We start from the raw sequence: 25,037 nt of genomic DNA, 5'->3' as shown, positions 1-25,037 counted from the left end.
ACCCACGGGAAGTTAAGGAAAAAGAATACAACCGATTCTCCCTTTGGAGGGAACCAACCTGGCCTTCACCCTGATCTTGATTTTTTGTTGCTTAAGCCAGTTGCTTTGTGGCACTTTGTTATGGCAATACCAAGAAACTAATGAGCAAAGAGCCTCCCCCCCCCCAAAAAAAGGTGTGGTACTTTTTTTTTTTTTTTAGCAATTTAACATCCCAGATAATTTCAAGTTTAGACACCCCCCCCAGGCAATTAAAGAGGGGCATTCAACCTTCCCTCTTGCTCAACCAGGTGCCCACTCTTACTGGTTCTGGCTGTTGTGTCCCAGGAAGCAGCCACCCTCAGCCCTGACACTCGACTGCCTCCATGACGTTCTGCACAGGTGGGGAGGAAGTCCTGTGCATGGTTCATCTGGGTCCCTCTTGCTGCTACACTGGGTCTATCCTGGAGATTAAAAATAAAAATTCAGCCGGGAGTGGTGGCGCATGCTTGTAATCCCCTTGCTTGGGAGGCGGAGACAGGAGGATTGCACAGGTTCGAAGCCAGCCTCAGCTACTTAGTGAGGCTCTCAGCAACTTAGTGAGACCCTGTTTCCAAATAAAATAGAAAATAGGTCTGGGAGTATAGCCCGGTCTGGGAGTGTAGCCCAGAGCTAGAAGGGCTTCCAGGAACCCCAGTACCACCAAAAATAAATAAATAAATAAATAAAATGAAATAAAAATTCTGCCGGGCGTGGTGGCGCACGCTTGTAATCCCCGTGCTTGGGAGGCGGAGACAAGAGGATTGCGCAGGTTCAAAGCCAGCCTCGCTGGCTTAAGAGACTCTGTTTCCAAGTAAAAAATATAAAATAGGTCTGGGAGTGTAGCCCGGAGGCTGGGAGTATAGCCCGGAGGTAGAAGGGTTCCATCCCCATTACCCCCCCCCCACACACACACATCAAAATTCACCTGTGCACCTCATAGACTTGCTAACATGACTCTATCCACACCTCAAAACTATCTTTGGCCAGGTGTGGTGGTGCATGCCTGTAATCCCAGTGCTTGAGAGGCTGAGACCGGAGGGTTGCAGGTTGAGGACAGCCTTAGCAACATACAAAGCAAGACCTGGTTTGAAAACAAAAAACAAAAGGGCTGGAGGATAGCTCAGAGGTACCATGTCCCTGGGTTCAATTCAATCCTTAGTACCACCCAAACTAAAAACTATGGCACTCCCTAACTTGCCTTACACACTCTCTTACACTGAAGGACAGCAGAAGGTGGATTAAATTAAGACAAGGAGCCGGGTGTGGTGGCTCACGCTTGTAATCCCAGTACTTGGGAGGCTGAGACAGGAGGATCACAGGTTCAAAGCCAGCCCGTGACAATTTAGCAAGGACCTCTGCAACTTAGTGAGACCTTGTTTCCAAATAAAATCAGGCTGGGAATTTAGCTCAGAGGTAAATGCCTTTGGGTTCAATCCCTGGTGCCACACACACACACACACACCACACACACACAAAATGTAAGATAAGGGGAGAGCTCATGAGGGTCAGTTATTTTGTGCCACCAACAGAAATTACGATATAAAATTCTCACAAATTCTGCACGTGGTAAGAATAACTTTAGCTGGGCAGGATGGCATACAATTATAATCTCAGTACTTTGGAGGCTGAGATAGGAGGGCCCCAGGTTCACCACCAGCCTCAGCAATTTAGTGAGGCACTCCACAACTTAGTGAGGCTCTGTTCCCAAATAAAAAATAAAGCCAGACGTGGTGGTGCACGCTTGTAATCCCAGCATTACATGGGGAGGTGGAGACAGAAGGGTCGCGGTTTGCGGACAGCCTCAGCTACTTAGGCCCTTTGCAACTCACTGAGACCTTGTTTCAAAATAAAGAATAAAAAATAGGGCTGGGGGTGTAGTTTGGCGGTAGAATGCCCCTGGATTCCATCCCCAGTACTGCAAAAATAAAAAATAAAATATAAAATAGGGCTGAGGGTGTAGCTCAGAGGTAGAATACCCCTGGGTTCAACCCCAGTACAATCTCCAGTAACACACACATACACACACACACACACACACACACACACACACACACTTATTCACTTTACACATGAGGACAGTGTAACCATTAGTCTCCAATTTTTGTCCAGAGGTGGGACTCTACCTAGGAGATTAGGAAGCTCATTCCACTCCACTGTGTTCAGAAGCAGAATTTGCCAGAATGCCCTAAGCAAATCGGAGGCAGAAGACTCAGGAGTTAGTTAGTGGTGCTTTCCAGGAGTTGGGGTTCTGGGCCCATCCACTAAACTTAGCCCCGTAACCCTGGCCGTCTCACACTGGCTCGCGGGGTAGGACTGGGGATGCCGCGAGATATCCCAACTCCAGCAGGCGGCACTGTGAACTACACGCCAACCCCAAGCGTGGGCTGCGCGCGGGGAAACCCAGGGGGCGGAGCCAGGGGAGCAGCCAGGGAACCACGCGTGGGGGCGTGGCTACCCGGGCGGAGGGCGTGTCTCCGCCAAGCCCCGCCCCGCCCCTTCAGGCCTCCGCTCCGGGTGGGCGTATCTTCAATTCTTTCCCCGAGAGACACGCGTGGGCCGCTCCCCTCTGGGAGGAGGGCTGCGGAGAGGGGTGCTGGTGTCACCGACGGCCCCTCCCTGTGTGGGGCCACGTGGCGGGCGCGGGCCGAGCCCAGCGAGAAGAACCCGACCCGTGGGGAGTTGGGGCGGGGAGGGACCGAGGCGGCGCCGCGCAGGGCTCAGAGCTGCGGGGTTTGGAGCCGAGGAGCGGCGGCGGCGGCGGCGGAGGGAGGGGAGGCGCGGCGGGCGCATGGGGCGCCCCGGCCTCGCGGGCAGCGTGCCCCCTCCGGCCCGGCCGCGCTGACCGCTCTCCAGCGCAGCGCCTCGCACCCTCGCCCCGGGGCCATGCCGGTCATGAAGGGGTTGCTGGCCCCGCAAAACACCTTCCTGGACACCATCGCCACACGCTTTGACGGCACGCGTGAGTGGGGCGGAGGCTGGGGCTGGGGTCCGAGCTGAGGGCCACGGGTCGGGTCCTCTGCATATAGCGAGATCCGAGGAGGGGGAATGGAGTTAAGGGTCTCGGGATCCTGACGCTGTGGTAAAGAAACAGAAGCGAAGCGCCCTGGGAGGGGAGGAGGGAAAATGGCCCGAAGCGCGGGGAAGAGGGGGCAAGGTTAGGGGGTGTGACTCGAGGCTTTTTGTGCGGCACAACTGAGAAGGGGCCTTGGGAGTCACCACCGCCGGGCAGAGCTGCGCTGGGGGCGTGTATGCGGGTATCTGAGACACGGAGGTGGGACAGAGTGGCCGGGCGCCCTAGGACTACTCCCAGCAGACTTCGGCTCCTCCTCCTCCCCCCCCCCCGGGGGGGGGATGAGACAAGATCAGACTTCGCCAGAACCTAGCTCGGGTTAAGGTCACGCGCCTCCAGATCGTGGGGGTATCTGTGTTTGAGGTGGACTAGGGGGAGAGAGGGGCGGTCCTTGCGAAGGAGGGAACTCTCTGCTCGCCCACCCGAGCATGGGTCCCAGGTTCAGCACCTTGGACAGCCACCCCGCTCTTTCCCCATCCTCTTCTCTTGCCATTCTCCCTACTCTGGAGCCCAGAGATCTCCCCTTTCCCCTCTTGGAAACCCTGGCCGGGATCGGGAGGATGGAGGAGCGGTACCCGAGGGCGGAAACCGAACCGCCAGTGCCCTCCCGCCTCCCCACCCTCCCCCCACACCTCCCTTGTTTCCATAGCGCCCATCACCTAGGCAACCACGGCCCTGGGATGGAAGAAGGAGGCTGCGCCCAGGGCCCAGGGCCTCCCAGGCACCCTCAGTGCCTCCACTGCCACCTCACCCCTGACAATCACCTCTCTTAGGGCCCCAGGACTGGCCGTGGTTTAAGCCCCATCCCTCAACTGAGTGTGTCCCTGGATGACCCACAGCCTCCCACCCACTGGAGCTGGAGGGAACCAGCCAGGTTCTGCTGCTGGGGATTGCTGGAGCACCACCCTCAATGCCCTCTCCAGTCTGACTTTGAGCACTGGGGACAGATCTGCAAATATCTGAAGGAATGCTAAAAAGTGGACTTTTCTTAGCAGACAGCAACAAGGACACTTCTCATCAGTGTCCGCTCCCCACCCCCCACTAAAGAATTTGTGAGTTTGGAAAAATTCTGCCTTTTAATCTCTTAACAATAAGAGGGTGTGATGTCATCAGAATCTTTGCCCCGCTCGCTAGGACGGCAGGATGGTGGCTGTGCGTGTGCTTCCAAAGCTGAGGGAATGTGGGGGAGCCAATCGACTTTGCCAGGACTTGATCTCCCCAAGTCAACTGATGTGACTCACAACAACCATGCAGAGAAGTGGGGCACACTGTTCCCCACTTTGCAGATAAGAAGCTGAGGCACGAGCGAGGCGATGAGCTTGCAGCAGTCATGAGTGGCTGGGGAGGTGCTCGAGCCCATGCTATTACCACGCTATGCTTCCTTCTGTGGTCACAGTTCTCCAGCTTGAAGGCAGGGGAGCCCATGCTATTACCACGCTATGCTTCCTTCTGTGGTCACAGTTCTCCAGCTTGAAGGCAGGGGAATGAACCACCTGCGATTTTTGGGTTCCTTCTTCAACCCTTCGACTGTCCCTTCCTCCGTTATCAGTCTCCCTTGGGTCTTTGTCCCTTTCCTCTATCTCTTGTCCTTATTTCAGACTATCCCACATGAGGCTCAGGAACCACACTGAAACCTGAGAGGCTTCTGGCAGAGGATCTCTGACCACACCCTGAGGGAGCTGCTGTGCACCTGGCAGATAGCTCTCCTCCTGGCCTGGTCCTGACCTTGACCTTTCCCTCCGACAGACAGCAACTTCCTGCTGGCCAACGCGCAGGGCCCACGAGGCTTTCCCATCGTCTACTGCTCCGACGGTTTCTGCGAACTCACGGGCTACGCTCGCACTGAGGTCATGCAGAAAACGTGCAGCTGCCGGTTCCTCTACGGCCCAGAGACCAGCGAGCCAGCCCTGCAGCGGCTGCATAAAGCCCTGGAGGGCCACCAGGAGCACCGGGCTGAAATCTGCTTCTACCGCAAGGATGGTGAGGGACCTGGCCCACCTTGCAGCCCTGCGCAGACCCCAGGCTTCATCCAGAGTCCACTGGTCATAGTCAGAGCCTGGCACTCATCTCCAAAGTGCCACAAACTGACTGTGGGACTGAGTTCATCTCTGACCCTCTCTGGGCCTCTGCTTCCCCATCTGGAGAACAAAAGAATCAGCTGATAAAACCTATGGGGTTCCTTCCATCTCTAAACCTTTGCCAAGGCCTTTGACTATGTCCAGAAAAGGAGGGGGCCCAGGGAGAAAGGCATGGCCTGAAGCTTCTCATCTTCCTCCTCTCTCTTTCCATGCCTACAGGCTCAGCCTTTTGGTGCCTCCTGGACATGATGCCCATTAAGAACGAAATGGGGGAAGTTGTTCTGTTCCTCTTTTCTTTCAAGGACATCACTCAGAGTGGAGGCCCAGGACTTGGCTCCCCAGGAGCCCATGGGGACAGTAATCACGGTAACGGGGCAGGAGGCATGAAGACCTTACCTAAGGTCACACGAGACCTCTCCCTACCCAGCCTCATGGGATGAGCCCCAACTTATCTCTGTACCCTTCTTCCCAACAGAAAACTCCCTTGGCAGGAGGGGAGCCAGCTCAAAATTTCGATCCACCAGGAGGCAGAGCCGCACTGTCCTGCGCCGACTAACAGGCCACTTTGGTCACCGGGGCCAGGAGAGCATGAAGACTAATAATGTGAGTCCATCTCCACTCAACGTCTCAGTCCTCCAGCCTTGATTCCTTTGTTACTGGCTCCGTTTCCTTCTTCGCCTGGTCTCACCACATTGGTTGTTCCTCTGTCCACCCGTTTCCCATGCCCTACTCTTTGGTCCATCCCAAAGCCCCCACACCTCCTCCATCCTCATCTCCCTTGCTTCATTAGATGACTGATATTGCTCTGGTGATATGCCAAGGGTGGGGTCCCAGCAATTACATCATCTACCCCTAAGCGACAAAGTTATATCATGGGGGCCAGGGCGGGCGATGGGGGAGAGACACAAGCTGCTACAATACTAGAAAGAAAGCCCCCATTGTGGGCCTGGCATCTCACCCTCTGTGCCACCTTCAAAGATCCTGATAAAACCAGGGGACAGAATCTCCTCTGTGTAATCTATTAGGGCTACAGAAATGGGGGAGGGTGCTAGCCTTCCTTCCCCCTGGAACATACCCATCCTGCACTAGGCTCCCAGAATCCAGGAGGACCTCGAGGAAGAAGTTAGTGACCCCTCAAGCTAGGGCACGTAATTGATTTGTATAATCTCCTTCTTAAGTGGAGTGAGGGCCAATCCTTATAAACACTCTCCATAAAACACAATTGGTTCAAAATGGTGCCTGGGCAGTAGCATGGCAGGGAGAAATGGAAATGTCAGGTGCTGAATCTCTCCCCTTTCCGTCTGCTCTCACAGTCGCCCTTACAGGGCCCACCAACCCCTTACTCCATCCCCTGCCTCTCCCTTCCCACCTTCGCTCTCTTTTCCCCAAGAGACCCCCAACTGCCACCCCTCTCCCTTTAGAACGTGTTTGAGCCAAAGCCATCAGTGCCTGAGTACAAGGTGGCCTCCGTGGGGGGGTCTCGCTGCCTCCTCCTCCACTACAGCGTCCCCAAGGCCATCTGGGACGGCCTCATCCTCCTCGCCACCTTCTACGTTGCGGTCACCGTCCCCTACAACGTCTGCTTCTCCGGCGATGACGACACCCCCATCACTTCCCGACACACCCTTGTCAGTGACATTGCTGTGGAAATGCTCTTCATACTCGGTCAGACCCTCTGCCCTGTTGCCCCTGGAGGGTGGGCTGCGGGGATACACTCAGCCCAGCGTCCCTCCATCTTGGGCCTGCAGGACCCAGACCTGTCCCCTCCTGGGACTTTAAGTCCCATTGGCCTATGTGTCCCGCCCCTTCAGCCTTCAGTCCTGTAACCTCTCCTCCCTAAAAACCAGCCAGAAGCCTGCCCAGTCCTTTGCTCTTCCTGCCTTTCTCCATTCTGAGTCTCCAAGGCTTGTTCCCAGCTTGCCTGGCTCCTTGGCCCCTTGACCTGAGTGTCCAGGACAAGGCCTCCTAGTAACCGCCTCTTGCACCCTCAGATATCATCCTGAACTTCCGCACCACCTACGTGTCCCAGTCCGGCCAGGTGATCTCTGCTCCTCGATCCATTGGCCTCCACTATCTAGCCACCTGGTTCTTTGTGGATCTTATTGCCGCTCTGCCCTTTGACCTCCTTTATGTCTTCAACATCACCGTGGTGAGTGAACCCCACCCCGCCGTGAGCCCTACCTTCCGAACTTGAGGATAGCATCTCCCATCAGAGGCTTGACCCCAAACTCAGGCATCGTCCTTCCCATCAACCTATCTGCAGATATTTGTCAGGCACCTGCTGAAGGCATCACCCAGGCTAGGGACTGGGAGGGATCCGAGAGGGTCTGGGCTTTTGGAGAGCTCCAAATCTTTTAGGGAAGCTGAGACAAATGAAAAGCTAACTATGGCTACCAAGGCGGCATTGGTCTGATGCCAGATGAGTGGTGCTTTTCACATTTTTTATTTAACAAACAAATGATGAGCATTTAGCTGTCTGCAAAGCACCATGTGGGGCATGGTCACTGTGGGGAAAAGGAATGAGGATTCAGCCTCCAAGTTCCTGAGCTGGTGAATGCTGGAGGAGACGTCAGGGACAGAAGGTGACTGGGAATCTAAGATGGGAGGGCAGGTATGGCTGCATAGGGGCCGGGCTGACCTTGGCGATCCAGGATGCGACGACATGAGCATGTGCAAAGCTGATCTGAAATGGGACCAGTGCCCGGGAGGCAGGAGTACCCCAGCTGGGCAGAGGCTGGGGTGGTCTGGGAAGGAAGGGTTCCTGAGGGAGGTGGGGGCAGAGCTAGGCCGGTGAGTAGGACTTGGCTGGCAGGAGAAGAGGAGAGAGCGCTGTTGGGGGAGAACAGTAAGTCATGCCTAGGAGGGAGAGGTAGAGAATTACCGGGACCTGTGGCCTCACCTGGGACAACCTGGAGATGCCCTGGGTATTCAGCAGGGCCCCAGGCAGCAGATAGTAGGTCTTCCCAAGTCCAGGGAGAGGCGGTCCCACCCTGTGTCCCCAGGCCCCCTGGCTGTTGGGAGGGAAGGTAGAGAGCAGTTTCCCTGTGTGCTCCCCCGCTGCACTCAGCTATAGCAGGAAACCACCTACACACAGCCGGATTTAACTAGCCGCCAACGGGCTGTGGGCCTCTTCTCCTGGCTGTGCACATGTGTGTGCATGCTCCTACACACGTGTGTGTGTGTGTGTGTGTGTGTGTGTGTGTGTGTGTAAGCCTGCCCTGGGCTCCGGCCGCTCTGAGCAGGGCTCCCTACCCCTCCCCAGGCATGCACCCACTCCTCCGTGCCCACCAGGCAGCGTCAGCTTGGCAGACAGCTGTCCTGCAGAGAGCCTGGCCCCTTCCCTCAGGCAGTCCCCCTCCTCTCGTACCTTTGGGAGCGCTTCATGGTTCCCCACATACTTTCACACGCATCATCACGTGGGAGCCTTACAGGAACCCTTCAGGGAAGGTTTCCTTATCATCTTTTTCAGCAGTCGAAGCAGAGGCTGAGAGGTGAAGCGATTTGCTGAGGGTCCCATGGTTAGCCGTGGCAGGCAGGACGTTAGAACTAGCTAGGTCTCTAGATTCCTAGTCTAGGATTCTTACCAGTGGACCACGCTGGTTCCCAGGTAACCAGTGTGCCTGAGTGGGCGGCTTAGGGGAGAGGAGGCGCGAGGCTGGCGGTCAGAGGAAGAGCAGAAATCGAGGAGAGGTAGGCATTGACACAGCTGCAGACTGGAAGGAGTTTGGCCAGGGAACATTCTGGTCCCAGAAGTCTGAGAGGAAGGGTCCTCGAGGGAATGGGGTTCAGGGACAGGTGACTGGGGGAAGCTCTGAAGGATTCAAATTTGGAGTCAAGAGTTCTAAGGGATGGGGTAGGTGTTAAACCTGGGAGAGGGTCCATGTGGGGTTACCAGGGCTGCCTCCTTTGCATTTCCTACACCTAAAACTAGAACAAATGGCACCACATGGTTCAGGAAGAGCGCAGAGCCAGGACTTTGGGGGATGCTCCTGGAGGCCCCTAAAGGGATGCTGGACATCTTCATGTCAAGTGCCCACTGTCTTCAGTTCTGGCGGCCAAGCTGCCCCCACCCAAGAGAGCCCCTCCCCGGGGCTTGGGGGTGCACATTTATAATCCCAGTAGTTGGAGGCTGAGACAGGATTGCAAGTTTGAGGACAGCCTCAGCAAATAGTGAGACTCTCATCAACCTAGTGAGAACGTTTCAAAATAAAATAGAGCTGGGGGTGTAGCTTGGAGGTAGGACGCCTCTGGGTTCAATCCACAGTACCAGGAAAAAAAAAAAAGACCGCTTCATCTATTCTTCAGCTTCAATTTCAAGATTAGAAGGGCTAAGTATTAATACAATGAAAATTGCTGTCTTGGGGCTGTGGGTATAGTTAAGTAGTAAGGTGCTTGCCTAGATTCATGAAGCCCTGGATTCAATCCCCAGAACCACAAATATAAATGTAAATAAATAAGTTATGTTAATGTTAATGAGTGTTTACATGACCTTTACTAAGCACCAGTGCCTCCACCAACCCCTAGTTCAGCCCTGGTGCCCTCCGTCCCTGCCCTCTTTCCCATCTGCAGCTGATCCACCAGGGGAGGGGTCGCTAACCTTCTCTAGTCCTGAAGCCCCTTGCCCGTTCCCACTCCACCATGCTTTCCCATGGCAATTGATGTCACCACTGCTGCGCACAGCTGATGGTGCCTAGGACACTGGCGCTCTGAACAGGGGCTCTGAAGAGATCATTCTGTCTATCCCCTGCCTCGAAATCAATCTCAGGATTGACTTATGCATCAGGAGGAGGGATACGTGCTAAGAAGCATTGTAGCTCCAGTGGATTTTGGTGTTAGAACAGACTTGAGCCGGGCGTGGTGGCGCACGCTTGTAATCCCCGCACTTGGGAGGCGGAGACAGGAGGATCGCGCAGGTTCGAAGCCAGCCATGCACGCTGGCTTAGGAGACCCTGTTTCCAAATAAAAATGTAAAAATAGGTCTGGGAGTGTAGCCCGGAGGTAGAAGGTCTTCCAGGAACCCCAGTACTACCAAAAAAAATTAAAAAAATAAAAAATAGAACAGACTTGAGTCCCAGCTCATTTCCCCATGTCTGATACTGAGCAACTCATCAGCCTCTCTGAGCCTTAGTTTATGCATCAGAAAATCAGGAACGATGATGATAACTGGACAAAAGCATACTTTTTATTGTGGCACTGGGGGTGGAACGCAGGGGCTTTCTACCTCCGGGCTATACTCCCAGACCTATTTTATACTTTATTTGGAAACAAGTTCTCACTAAGTTGCTGAGGGCCTCACTAAGTAGCTGAGGCTGGCTTTGAACCTGCGCGATTCTCCTGTCTCAGCCTCCCAAGTGCTGGGATTACAAGGGTGCGCCACCACGCCCGGTTACATTTTCTATGGGAATTACAAGGGCTTATTACAGTGGCTGGCACATATAGGGAGTTCTTACCGAGTGGCTAACTCTGCTGCATTTCCTGGCCACCTTCTCGGGACAGGAGGGATTCTCCAGTCGTGGTGGGAAGGGCCTGGTAGGGGGACCCTGGGCTCTGAAGTCAGTGCACCTGCTGACGGCCTCCCCCGCCACACCCTGGCAGACCTCGCTGGTGCACCTGCTGAAGACGGTGCGGCTGCTGCGCTTGCTGCGGCTGCTGCAGAAGCTGGAGCGGTACTCACAGTGCAGCGCGGTGGTGCTCACGCTGCTCATGTCCGTCTTTGCGCTCCTTGCCCACTGGATGGCCTGCGTCTGGTACGTCATCGGGCGCCGGGAGATGGAGGCCAATGACCCGCTGCTCTGGGACATTGGTGAGCCACCAACCCCAGACCTGCATTTCCCACCGGTCCACCTCTCCAGTCCCCAAGCTAATGCCTCCACCAGGACTCACTCATTCTGCACTCACCCGCTCACCCAACAAACATGCCCTGAGCTCCTCCTGGACCAGCTGTGGGAATCTGCCTTTGGGGAGCCTCACGACCTGGGGGGAGGGGTTAGGCCAGTGGTCAAGAATGGGCAACACTCTGTTGGTGAGAGAGTGTTTTTTGGGCAGAAGAATCAGCACCGTGCAAAGGCTCAGAAAGAGCTCGGGTGCCCCCTGTATCCTCATCAGTCCCCTCATTATACAGGCTTAATGGCCACTGACCAGGAGGCAGCAGGTCAGATTCCGGGCATTGTCCTTCCCCCCACACCTGGCCCACCACATCTACCACACCACCACCACGTCTCAACAGCCCTGGAATCCGGCCTCTCTTCTCTCCAAGGCTTTGCCCCTTCCCAGTCCACTCCCTTCTGGTCTTTCCTGTGCTGCTACAATGGCCCCTTGCTGATCTCCCTGCCTCCCTCTCTTCCCCACCCAACCACCTTCCTTGCTACAGCCAAAGCAGTCTCTCAAGAGCCCCTGCTGACCTCCCACACCCCTAGCCTGGACTTTCAGTGGCTCCCACTGCCCTCAGAACCAAGTCCACGCTCTGTGACTGTCTGGGTGGCCCTGCGCCCGCTGTTCCCCACCGTACTGGCCTCCCTCCTGGACATAGGACATACTGTTTTCTCACGCTGAGCCTTGAACATGATCTCCTCTCTGGGATCCTCCCTCTTTTCTCCACCTAGGCGTTTCTGTTCCTTGCAGTCTCAATCAATATGCTCTGTCTTAAGTGAACTTTCCAGGAACTCTCCCTGCCAACAGAGTTGGCTCTAATCTATTAAATTTTTTTTTTTTTTTTGCATACTGGGAATGGCATTCTACCTCCGAGCTACACTCCCAGCTCTATTTTTTTTTTATTCTTTATTTGGAAACAGGGTTTTACTAACTTGCAGATGGCCTCCCTAAGTACCTGAGGCTGGCTGCAAACCTGGGATCCTCCTGTCTCAGTACTCCCAAGTACTGGGATTACAAGCTTGCCACACCTGGAGGTTCTAACCTATTATGATTCTTAATGCACTCTTTAGTAACTTTCCTCATGTCTGTCATGATTTATTCAATTTCTCTTTCCTCTTGAGACTGGAAGTTGCACCACAGCAGAATGTCTGGCTGGGTCAAGTCCCAGCACCGTGCCCAGGAGACACGCAGAGTGCAGGAGAGTGGGAGGATCCCTGAATGGCCAGCAGCACAGGGAGTGGGGTGGCCTGAGACTGCCCTTGTAGCCAGTTCGCCCTGGCAAGGCCCGGGCACAGGTGGCCTGCTACATTTCCGGCATCAGCCCTGGCAAAGCGCCCCTGACCTCTGTAAAGACTTGGGCAGCCGGGCGTGGTGGCCGCAGGCTTGTAATCCTAGCATTCGGGAGGCTGAGACAGGAGGATCGCGGTTAGCAGACAGCCTCATCTACTTAGTGAAGCCCTTTGCAACTCAGTGAGACCCTGTTTCAAAATAAAGAATAAAAAATAGGGCAAGGGGTGTAGCTCGGAGGTTGAGTGCCCCTGGGTTCCATCCTCAGACCAGGAAAAAAAAAAAAAAAGACTTGGTCGAGGTCAAGCACAGGCAGCTGGCGCAGGCTGGGCTCCCTCCTTTCCTCCACCCCGCAGGCTGGCTGCAGGAGCTGGGCAAGCGGCTGGAGGTGCCCTACGTCAACGGCTCGGCGGGCGGCCCCTCGCGGCGCAGCGCCTACATTGCGGCCCTCTACTTCACGCTCAGCAGCCTCACCAGCGTGGGCTTCGGCAACGTGTGCGCCAACACCGACGCCGAGAAGATATTCTCCATCTGCACCATGCTGATAGGCGGTGAGCACAGGCCTGCCATGCTTGGTGATGGGGGGGGGCGTGGATGTGTGCACGGGGAAACTGAGGCCTAGACAGGGCAAGTATTCACTTCACCGACGACTCCTTGGTGCCCAGACTGTGCCCAGAAGTAGGTGTGGCCTCTTTCGAGGGAAATGGGAAACCCAGTTTTATGACCAATGGGATCACGGAGGAGCACCGGGGTCTGAGCCCTCCATGGACCACCCACTGTTCCCACCCTCGACACGGGGAGAGCACGCAGCACGCGGGAGGCGTCTTCTCCTGCGCCTCCCCAGGACCCCCGAGACCCCCTTGAGCTGGGGGCGGCTGGAGGGGTGGCGGCCCCTGATGCGCTGCGGTGGGCGCCCCTGCAGCGCTGATGCACGCCGTGGTGTTCGGGAACGTGACCGCCATCATCCAGCGCATGTACTCGCGCCGCTCGCTCTACCACAGCCGCATGAAGGACCTCAAGGACTTCATCCGCGTGCACCGCCTGCCCCGGCCGCTCAAGCAGCGCATGCTCGAATATTTCCAGACCACGTGGGCGGTCAACAGCGGCATCGACGCCAACGAGGTAGCGCGGGAGGGGAGGGGTCCCCCTAGCCCAGGCCTCCGCCGCCTCTCCCGGGCCTGGAAGGGCGGCACACGGGGTCCAGGAGGGCGCGCTGCTCTTCTCCAGGGCGCGCACCCACCTGAATCCAAATCCCATTTCCTTTGCACTTGAATTTGGGAGCCAAAGGGGCGCTCAGGCCTGCAGTCTCCATTCAATCAACATTTCCAGAGCTCTGGGCCTGCCTCCCTGGGGACGGGGCAAACTTAGGGATGATCCCACTTGGCCTGCCCTCAGGGAGACCCAAAAAAGATAGAATTACACCGTGAATAGTACTGTGCAGGAGAGATGTTGGTGTGATAGGGCTTTCCTTGTGTCCTGAGCAGTCAAGAAGGGTGGCAGAGAAGAGGGGCATCATAAAGAACAAGAAGGAAATCAGCTTGCTACTGCAAGCCCATTCCAACCACACACACACACACACACACACACACACGCACACACACAGGCACAGGTCTGTAAGTGTTGGTAAGGAGCAGAGTTTTGCAGGGCCTGTAATCCTAGGACTCGGGGGAGGCTGAGACAGGAAGATCCCCAGGTTCAAGGACAACCTCCCCAACGTAATGAGTCTCTCAGCAACCTAGCAAGACCCTGTTTCAAAACAAAACAGAAGCCAGGCATTGGGGGTGCACGCTTGTAATCCCCGTGCTTGGGAGGCTGAGACAAGAGGATCGCACAGGTTCGAAGCCAGCCTCAGCTACTTAGTGAGGCTCTCAGCAACTTACTGAGACCCTGTTTCCAAATAAAATAGAAAATAGGTCTGGGAGTAAAGCCCAGAGGTAGAAAGCCCCTGGGTTCCACCCCCAGTACCACACACACACACAAAAAAAAAAAAACCCAAAAAACAAAAAAACAGAAAAGGGCTGGGGTGTAGCTCAAAGGTAAGAATGCCCATGGGTTCAATCCTAGTACCAAAAATTTTAAATAAAAAAGCAGAGTTGTTCCTTTAGAGAACTGAAAATAGCTGAGTAAGCCTTCAGAAGGGGGGTGAATGCCGCGGAGGGAGAGGAGAGGGAGTGGCAAGTGGCAGAGGCGGTGCTGGGGAGGCTGCCAGAGGAGCACAAGATGGCCTTGAGTTTAAATCTGATCCTGACAAATCATATCCCCCCTGCAATGCTTGAACCCAGGGTCTTGAGCTTCCTAGGCAAGCATCTACCACTGAGCCACATCCCCAGACCACCCTGTCAGATCTTTAGACTGGAAGTGGTGTGAGATGTAGGTGGGAATGGACTCTCAAGGTATTTCAGAGGGAGGGAAGGATCGGTGGGACTGGGTGAGCTCCAGCTGGCTGTAGGAGAGGAGCTCACAGCGACTCCCAGGCATCTGGCTCCAGCAAAGGGTGAGCTGGAGGCGTTAGGAAGACCGGCTTAGGGAAGAAGGCGCGGGTCCAGGGTTGGGCCGCGAAGAGGTTGGTGGTGCTGGGAGGATCCAGATGGAGGCTGCCTGGCAGGTGGTTGGAAATAGAGGTCTGGACCCAGCCCTGGGTTCACTGGTAGTGGGGAAGTCAGTGGCTGGTTGCCTCCATGTAGGGGAGTATAGGAAGTAAGAGAGTCAGGGTACAGGCTGAGCACGGGGCAGCCTGAGAGATGGGAAGAGAACAGAGAGGGAGGCTCTCATGGGAGCTCAGGGGGGACAAGAGGGAGAGGACAACAAGCCAGAGTGGCCAAGGGGCTCCATGATACGAAGACAGAAGCGTGGCCAGGCGTGGTGCTAATCCCACTACTTGGGAAGCTGAGAGGAGGATCACAGGTTCAAGAACAGCCTCAGCAACTTAGTGAGGCTCTCAGCAACTTAGTAAGACCCTCTTTCCAAATAAAAAATAGGGCTAGGGGTGTAACTTGGAGGTCAAATGCTCCCAAGTTCAATCCTCAATGGCATGTACACACACACATATACACAGACATGTGGACACTGAGTTTGACCCCAGGAAGTCACTGGTAACATTCTAGACGCAGCATAACTCTGCATTTTACGGACAGGGATACTGAAGCCCAGAGAGTAGAAATAGATTGTCCAAACTTCTCAGAGATTTAGGAGCAAAGCTGACTCCTAGTCTCCTGACTCCAGCTGAAGCCTGACCTGCCTAGGACAGCTCTTGACTGTGTGGAGTTGGGTAACGTGTGTGAATGGCCACTGTGTGAAAAAAGACCTGGTTTCTGCCCCAGAAATGAAGCTGGAAGACTGACGCAGATGCAAAATTGAGTTTAAACCCACAAAAGTCTCCCCAAAGTTCTGGAATGGGTGACTTCAAGGCAAAGGGCAAGTTGGCACCCTTGCCTTGAATGGAGACAGTACATTTGTAGACACAAGCACTAGTTGCAGGGGGATGGCCAGAATGACCTCTGCCCCTTATGCAGTTACTGCGTGACTTCCCAGACGAGCTGAGAGCTGACATTGCTATGCACCTGAACCGGGAGATCCTGCAGCTGCCGCTATTTGGAGCAGCGAGCAGGGGCTGCCTGCGGGCCCTCTCCCTGCACATCAAGACCTCCTTCTGTGCTCCCGGCGAGTTCCTGCTGCGCCGTGGGGACGCCCTGCAGGCTCACTACTATGTCTGCTCTGGCTCGCTGGAGGTGCTCCGAGACAACACCGTGCTGGCCATCCTGGGTGAGGCCCCACCCCAGCCCGTTGCCGACCCCAGAACCTTCCCAGGGGCCCTGGGATATCTCGAGGGAATGCTCTTTCTCGGTACCTCCACTCTACTACCACCCATTTGGCCTTTCCCTCTGACTCTATCCTGATCCTGTTGGCTGTCGCTCAACCCATCAGTCCTTCCCCAGTGACCGTCCCTCGGTTGATCTTTACCTTTTTCTCCATCTCCCAACTCCATCAACCCTTTCCCTGTGGCCCTAAACTCCATCGACCTTTCGTGTGTGTGTGTGTGTGTGTGTGTGTGTGTGTGTGTGTGTGTGTGTACTGGGAATTGAACCCAGGGCCAGTCTATAGCACTGAGCTACACCCCCAGCCCTATTTTTATATTATTATTATTATTATTATTATTATTATTATTATTATTTCAGTACTAGGGATGGAACCTAGGGGCATTCTACCTCTGAGCTACACCTCCAGCCCTATTTTTTATTCTATAATTTGAAACAGGGTCTCACTGAGTTGCAAAGGGCCTAAGTAGTTGAGGCTGTCCGTGAACCTGGATCCTCCTGTCTCAGCCTCCCAAATGCTGGGATTACACCACCACGCTTGGCTTTTTATTCTTTACTTTTGAAACAGGGTCTCACTAAGTAGCTGAGGCTGGCTGAGAACCTGAGCTCCTCCTGTCTCTGCCTCCCAAGTACTGGGATTACAAGCGTGTGCCACCACGCCTGGCTTGACCATTCCTTTTCTTTCTTTCTTTTTTTTTTTTTTTCATACTTGGGATGGAACTTGGAACACAGGGGCATTCTACCTCTGAGCTACACCCCCAACCCTATTTTAGTCTTTATTTTGGAACAAGGTCTCACTAAGTTGCGGAGGGCCTAAGTATCTGAGGCTGGCTGCAAACCTTCGATCCTCTTGCCTCAACCTCCCAAGTACCGGGACTACAAGCATGCACCACCATGTCCTGCTTGACTAAGCTCACTAAGTAGCTGAGGCTTTCCTCGAACCGTGATCCTCCCGTCTCAGCCTCCCTAGTACTGGGACTACAAGTGTGCGCCACCACGCCCGGCTTGACCTTCTCTTTTATTTGATTATTATTATTATTATTATTTTTGGTGGTACTGGGGTTCCTGGAAGCCTTTCTACCTCCGGGATACACTCCAACGGGCTACACTCCCAGACCTATTTTTTTACTTTTTTATGTGGAAACAGGGTCTCTTAAGCCAGCGAGGCTGGCTCCGAACCAGCGCGATCCTCCTGTCTCCGCCTCCCAAGCGCAGGGATTACAAGTGTGCGCCACCACGCCCGGCTGACCTTCTCTTTTAACTGACCCCTCTGGCCATTCTTTATTGCCCATCTAGCTCCACTCATGATTCCTCTAGTCCTACTGGCATTCTCTGCACTTGCCTCCCAGCCTCACCAGTCAGTCTCCACTAACCTTTTCCCAACAGAATTGATCATCAATTCCCTTGGCTGACCCATCTGCAGTCACCCTTCAAGTACACTGAGCATCCCTCAGATCCACTAACTACCTCCCACTGGGTAGCCTATTAGTCCCTTTGTCTCAGCTGACTGTCCACATTCTCTGTACCCACAGGGAAGGGGGATCTGATTGGGGCAGAGATCCCTGAGCCTGAGCCAGGGCAGGGGCCAGGGTCCGGAGCAGGCCCAAGCTGCGTGCTGAAGACTAGCGCCGACGTGAAAGCGCTGACCTACTGTGGCCTCCAGCAGCTCAGCAGCCGGGGACTGGCTGAGGTCCTGCGGCTGTATCCTGAGTACGGGGCCGCCTTCCGGGCTGGCCTGCCCCGGGACCTCACCTTCAACCTGCGCCAGGGCTCTGACACCAATGTATGTAGACCCCTTCTGGCTTGTACCTCCTCCAAAGTCCCTTCCTTCAAACACACCTCTCCCAGGCCCAGAGAGCCTCACACATCACCCTCCACCCTGCAAACGTCTCACAACTCGGGGTACCCCCTTCCATTGCCTTTACCTGCTTGGTGTCTTCCAACCCCACGGCCATCGCCCAGTCCCCGCACCACCTCACACCACCTTCTACCTCCAGCTCCGCTGCTCATGTCCTGCTGAGCACCCTCAGGCTCACCCCAGACTCCTTCAGAGGCCCCTCACCTCAGGAACAAGCCCTCCCCCATGTGCTCCTTGTCCAGGGCCCCTCTGGACTGACATCGGCCCCAGGGCATCCTCTTCTGCACAGATGTCCCAGTATTTCCTGAGCCACTTTCTTTCAGGCTGGGCTGTGTTTTACTGCCTTGGCCTTTGTCTTCTGCTACTTCTCCATCTTGTTTTGCCGTCAGTATTCCTCCCAGTCAGAGTTGCTGGCATCTAACTTAATTCCACAAAGAAGCCCCATGTTCTCAACCCCTTCATGCTGTTGGGTGGGCTTAGGAGGGGCTGTGGCAGGGGAGTGGGGAGTTCAGAGTCGACTTGAGCCTCCCCCCCCCCTCGTGTCCCTACAGGGCCTCAGCCGCTGCTTTTCACGATCCCCTCGCCTCTCCCAGGTAACACCTGTTTCTGAGTGGGAGTGTGATTGCTCTGGGGAGAGGTTGGGGGCATTTCCCTTGGCTCCATTTCTCCAACATATGCACAGAGAAGGGAGGGGGAAGGAGAGCAGCTTGTGGTGCCTAGTGAAGGGGCCTGTTATCCACTATCCTGAGACATCAACGGTGGTCCTCCACTCCCCACAGCCCCACTCAGACAGTCTCGGCTCCTCCTCAGACAAGACTCTGCCGTCCATCACAGAGGCCGAGGGTGGCACGGAGCCTGGTCCCAGGCCCCGCCGGCCCCTCCTGCTGCCTAACCTCAGCCCAGCACGGCCTCGGGGCTCCCTGGTCAGCCTTTTGGGCGAAGAGCTGCCCCCATTCTCAGCCCTTGTCTCCTCCCCTTCCCTGTCTCCATCCCCTTCCCCTGCCCTGGCTGGCCGGAGCCAGAGCCCCTCCCCTCATGCCCCCCCCAAGGGCTCTGCTGCCTGGAAGCCCCCCCAACTTCTCATTCCCCCACTGGGAACCTTTGGACCTCCGGACCTCAGTCCCCGGTGAGATACCCACCTCCCTGCCCATCCAACCAGCTTACAACCCCATCCTGCTTTCACCTCTGCTCTTCCCAGTCCTCTGACTCTGCTGCTCCATCCACCCTCTGCCCCACTCTGCTCTGGCCTGTGCCCGCTCTCCGCCGTGCTGATGAACACTGCCTCATTCCCCAGGATAGTGGATGGCATTGAAGACTCTGGCAATACAGCAGAGGCTCCAACATTCCGGTTCAGCAGGAGGCCTGAGCCTCCAAGGCCACGCTCACAGGTCCCCTCTACAGGTAAGGGACAGCAGTGATCTCAGCTCACAGCCATTCACTCATCATCCACTGTCCTTCACCCATCCATCTACCCACCCACCCACCCACCCATCCACCCATCCATCCACTCATCCACCCATCATCCATCCACCCATCCATCCACCCATCCATCCACCCACCCATCTACCCACCCATCCATCCACCCATCCATCTACCCACCACCCATCCATCCACCCATCCACCTACCCATCCATCCACCCATCCATCCACCCCATCCATCCACTCATCTACCCACCCATCCATCCATCTACTCATCCACCCATCCATCCACCCACCACCCATCCATCCACCCATCCACCCACCCATCCATCCACCCATCCATCCACTCATCTACCCACCCATCCATCCATCTACTCATCCACCCATCCATCCACCCACCACCCATCCATCCACCCATCCACCCACCCATTCATCCATCCACCCATCCATCCACCCATCTACCCACCCATCCATCCACCCACCCATCCACTCATCCACCCACCCATCATCCATCCACCCATCCATCTACCCACCCATCCACTCACCCATCCATCCACCCATCCATCCATCCATCCACCCATCCATCCATCCATCCACCCACCCATCCATCCACCCATCCATCATCCATCCATCCATCCATCCATCCACCCACCCATCATCCATCCACCCACCCATCTACCCACCCACCCATCCATCCACCCATCCATCATCCATCCATCCATCCATCCATCCACCCATCCATCATCCATCCAACCATCCATCCCACATGCAGTAGCTGCCTGCCATGTGCCAAGCACCATGCTGGGAATGCACAGATAAATAGGACCTGGCCCTTGCTCTTGGAGAGCTCACTTTTTAGCGGAGAGACACCTGTGTACATAGATAAATGAGTTTAGAACCAGGTGCTATGCTGGGCATGGTAGCACACATCTGTAATCCCAGTACTTGGGAGGCTGAGACTGGAGGATCACAGGTTTGTGGCCAGCCTCAGCTACTTAGTGAGGCCCTCTGCAGCTTAGTGAGACCCTGTTTCAAAATAAAATAAAATAGGGCCAGGATGTAACTCAGAGGCAGAATGCCTCTGGGTTCAATCCCCAGTACCACACACAGTAATAATAATAATTAATAATAATAATAATTATTATTATTATTAATAATATAAAGCCAGATGTGGTGGTGCATGCTTGTAATCCCAGTACTTGGGAAGCTGAGACAGGAGAATAACAGGTTTGCTGCCAGCCTCAACTACTTGGTGAGGCCCTCTGCAACTTAGTGAAACCTTATTTCCAAATAAAGAATAAAAAATATGGCTGTCTTGTGCATGGTGGCACACGCTTGTAATCCCAGCAGTTGGGAGGCTGAGACAGGAGGATCACAGTTCATGGCCAGCCTCAGCTACTTAGTGAAGCCCTTTGCAACTCAGTGAGATCCTGTTTCAAAATAAAGAATAAAGCCGGGCGTGGTGGCGCACGCTTGTAATCCCCGCGCTTGGGAGGCAGAGACAGGAGGATCGCGCAGGTTCGAAGCCAGCCGCGCGCGCTGGCTTATGAGACCCTGTTTCCAAATAAAAAAGCATAAAAAATAGGTCTGGGAGTGTAGCCCGGAAGTAGAAGGGCTTCCAGGAACCCCAGTACCACCAAAAAATAAATAAATAAATAAATAATAAATAAAGAATAAAAAATAGGGCTAGGGGGTGTAGCTCAGAGATAGGATGCCCCTGGGTTCCATCCCCAGTACCGAAAAAAAAAAAAAAATGGCGGTGTAACTCAGAGGTAGAATGTACCTGGATTCCATTCTCAGTACTGCAAAAATAAAATAAATTTTTATCTGATGATGATGATTATTATTTTGTGGTACTAGGGATGAAACCCAGGGGCATTCTATCTCTGAACTACTCTCCCAGCCCTGTTTTTTATTCTTTGTTTTGAAATAGGTCTAACCAAGAGTGGAGAGCTTCACTAAGTAGCTGAAGCTAGTTGTGAATCATGATCCTCCTGTCTCAGCCTCCCAAGTACTGGGATTACAAGCATACACCACCATGCCCCTCTTTAAATTAAAAAAAAAAAATAAAGGGCTGGGAATGTAGCTCAGAGGTAGAATGTTTCTGGGTTCAATCTCCAATGTGTCCTCTCTCCCCAAAAAAGGAGATTGCTAGAACCAGGCGCTAAATTCCATGACTGAGACAAGAACCGGACTCTGTAATAGGAAAGGAGGAGATGCTTGAGTTGCTTCTTACAGTGGGTAGAACTTTAACCAGGGAGCAAGAAAGCTGTTGAAAGGTAATAAAAGCATGCAAAACAGAGGCATACTGTGTGGAGCTATCAAGAGAGGCCAGGAGGGGGGCACAGAGAGGGGCTGAGACCCAGGGGGAGTGACAGCACCTCAAGACCAGCCTAAGGAATTTGGAGTTCCTCTCTCCCTGACCCCAGAGCTTTCTCTCCCTTGCTCGCTGCCTGCCCCGTGACAGAGTTCAGTCCACGCTATTGGCTCAGCTATTGATGCTGCTCGAGTTCACCCACATCCCCTCACCCCATTCTGCCAGCAGGTACCAGACCCAGCCGGGAACTGCCCACCGAGGAGGCCGAGGAGGTGAAGGGAAAGGTCTGCAGGCTGAACGAGGAGGTGGGTTGGGGCTGGCGTCTCCCCTCCAGCCCTGGAGAATGTTGTTTGGGATCTGAGAAGCCTCCGTACAAGAGCAAGTCTGGTTTCGGAGTTAGACTCCTGAGTTCAAATGGTTACACTAGCTGGTTGATCCCACAACCACTCTGAACTTTTAGTTTCCTCACTTGAACATGGGAAAAATAATAGCAGATCCTTCCCAGAGCGGAGTATGCAATGACAGCTCCAACAGGCCCAGTCAGGCCGCTGCTCAGTGACAGGCTCCCTACTCCAGCTGGCCTAGAGTTTCCAGCCTGGAAAGAAGATCTCTTCTCCATCCTCTCCCATCACAATGGAATTCTCTTCTGTCTGGGACTATCCCCTCAGTGTGCTCACGACCTTTGCCTTTACCCAGCCCTGGGAAACCAGTGCCTAGCAGATGTGTGCATGTCAGAGCGGAGGGCAGGGAGGGTGAGAAGCCCTCAGGCCTGGAGACGTAGGCCCAGATGGCTGAATCCTGGCCAGCAAGAGTCCAGGTCCTGTATGCCCAGGCGCTGCCTCTACCTCCTCCCCAAGGGATCTTGGTGCTGTCGCCAACAGACCCAGCCCTTGGGAGTCACCTTCCCTCTGCACTGATAAACAGCTGGCACCGCAGAGGGGTGGAGCCTGGGCTGGGGCCTGGGCTGGGGTGGGGCCTGGGCCTGGGTGGGGCCAGCCCCTGTTCTGCAGGGTTAAGGACAAGTCCTGCTCCTGCTTGCTGCCTCCAATACCCCTTAGTTCTAGGCCAGTAGTTCCCAAACTTGAGAGTATATCAGAACCACCTGTTAAAATACAGGTTCTTAGGCTTTGCCCAATGTGGACTATCTGGGGTGGGTCCCAGAAATCTGCCTTTTGACAGGCTTCTCAATTGATTCTGCACTTGCTAAAGTTTTCATTTTTATTTATTTTTTCTTGAACCTGGAATCCTCCTGTCTCAGTCTCTCAAGTACTGGGATCACGGGTGTGCGCCACCATCCCCGGCTGTCACTAAAGTTTGAAACCCACTGATCTAGACAGTGAGCTTGGGTGACGGGCTCACATGCCCCATCTGTCACTTTACAGCTGTGTGGCCTTTATTTTTTTTGGGGGGGGGCTATACTGTGGATGGAACCCAGGTCATTCTACCTCTGAGCTGCACCCACCCTCAGCCCTATTTTTTATTCTTTATTTTGAAACAGGGTCTCACTAAGTTGCTGAAAGCCTCACTAAGTAGCTGAGGCTGGCTTCGAACCTGTGTGATCCTCCTGTCTCAGCCTCCCAAGCGCGGGGATTATAAGCGTGCGCCACCACGCCTGGCTCTTTTTGAACACATTTCTCTACATCTTGTAAAAGGGAGGGAGGGAGGAAAGCAATGTCTGCTGCCCCACATCCTTTCTGGAGAGAAACTGGGTACTTACCTCTAGGCCAATATTACCCCTCCCCTGACTTCTTTCCGGGGTAGCCTGATCAGAGAGTGACTAGAGAGCTTTGCAGACTCTTCAGTAGTGTGTGTGTATGTGTGTGGGGTTGTACCTGATTATTGTTGACACCTGTGAGATAACTGGATGTGTTTTCAACAGATCTCCCGTCTCAACCAGGAGGTGTCTCAGCTGAGCCGGGAGCTGCGGCACGTGATGGGCCTGCTGCAGGCCAGGCTGGGTCCCCCAGGCTACCCAGCAGTCTCAGCGTGGCCCTCGTACCCTCCTTGCCCCCAGCAGAGGCCTCCGGTCATCTCTCCTTGTGAGTCTGGACCACCACCGAGCCTCCAGGATACTACACTTGCCGAAGTCCACTGCCCGGCCAATGTGGGGACAGTGGAGATGGGGACTGCCTCCCCGGACCTGAGACCCTCCATGCTGGCCTCCTGCCCCTCAGAGCCTGACCCCCTGGCACCCTCCCCAGTGCCGGAGGCTTCACCCTCTACCCCAGGCCTTATGAGGCCCAGCTTCCAGTCTAGGTCAGACATGTTGCACTGACCCTGGCCCTGGGCCCAGGCCTGTCTGGGGTGGGTATTGCTGCCCACCATCCAGGGAGGAGCTGGGCCCCTTGGCCTCCTGCCTCAGGGTTGCAGCCACCTGCTGGTCTGGTTGGCTCTGGATTCCCTGGACTTTTGAACAAAGCGTGGTCACCTCTGACCCTGTTCCCCTTCCTAAACACTTCTCCTATCATTCTCCTCTGTGAGGGGAGCCACCGGAGGCTGTGGAATCCAGCTGGCATGAGATGGACCGCGGTGCCCACTTGGCTGGGCAGACGAGATGTTCTACTTTCTCCCTAGGCCTTGGAGGTAGGTGGAGATTGGGGAGCAGAAGGGATGGACAAGGGCCCCAGATCCAGCCTGGGAAATGAAAGCTGAGGCAAGACCAGGCAGAATATTGGTGTATATAGCAAGAGAAATAGATTGCAGGATTCCATTCTGGACATAGCTTAGCGACACTGTGAGGCTGTCTGTCCCAGCTCTTGGGTTCTCTGCTGTAGACCCTGAGCGCAGAGTCACGTTGAGAGGGGTAGGTTTGAGATTCAGTGGCATTGAAACAAGCCGGGACACCTTAGGCCTTCCACCACAGCCCAGACTGGGGCTGGCCTCATCGCCCAGCACATCCATGCAACACACTGATGGCAGCAGATATGTATTCTTTGGCTTTCAGAGCATTTTTTCCCAAAATAAATAGTTGCCAACATTAAGAATCAAGACAGGTCACATAAAAACATAGTATTGTAGGTTGGGAGCCTGTAATCCCAGTACTTGGGAGGCTGAGACAGGAGGATCACAGGTCTAAGGCCACCTCAGCAACTTAGTAAGACCCTGTTTCAAAATAAAGAAATTAAAAGAGGGCTGAGAGTGTAGTCTAGAGGTAGAACGCTTATGGGTTCAATCCCCAGTCACACACACACACACACACACACACACACACACACACACATACCCCCTAGTGTTTCAGCTTCTCTAAAAAATGTACACCATCTGGCCACTCTTAGCCGACATTCATCTAGGGGTAATCAGTAAT

At 54.6% G+C, this 25,037-nt stretch overlaps 1 protein-coding gene across 1 annotated transcript; it reads left to right on the top strand.

Moving 5' to 3' along the window:
- Window positions 1-2,901: 2,901 nt before the first annotated feature.
- On the top strand, window positions 2,902-24,008 carry KCNH4 (potassium voltage-gated channel subfamily H member 4; the record flags this gene model as incomplete). Its single annotated transcript, XM_080713824.1, has 16 exons — window positions 2,902-2,977; window positions 4,835-5,068; window positions 5,386-5,532; window positions 5,642-5,769; window positions 6,588-6,831; window positions 7,158-7,315; window positions 10,762-10,969; window positions 12,681-12,875; window positions 13,247-13,446; window positions 15,837-16,086; window positions 17,672-17,922; window positions 18,549-18,590; window positions 18,777-19,123; window positions 19,292-19,398; window positions 21,962-22,038; window positions 23,613-24,008. 16 exons carry the CDS (start codon window positions 2,902-2,904, stop codon window positions 24,006-24,008), a joined length of 3,060 nt encoding a protein of 1,019 aa, XP_080569950.1.
- Window positions 24,009-25,037: the final 1,029 nt, after the last annotated feature.

This window comes from Muscardinus avellanarius, assembly GCF_963383645.1.
Source record: "Muscardinus avellanarius genome assembly, chromosome: 16".
Lineage (NCBI taxonomy): Eukaryota > Metazoa > Chordata > Mammalia > Rodentia > Gliridae > Muscardinus > Muscardinus avellanarius.
This window is presented reverse-complemented; position numbering and strand designations above follow the sequence as displayed.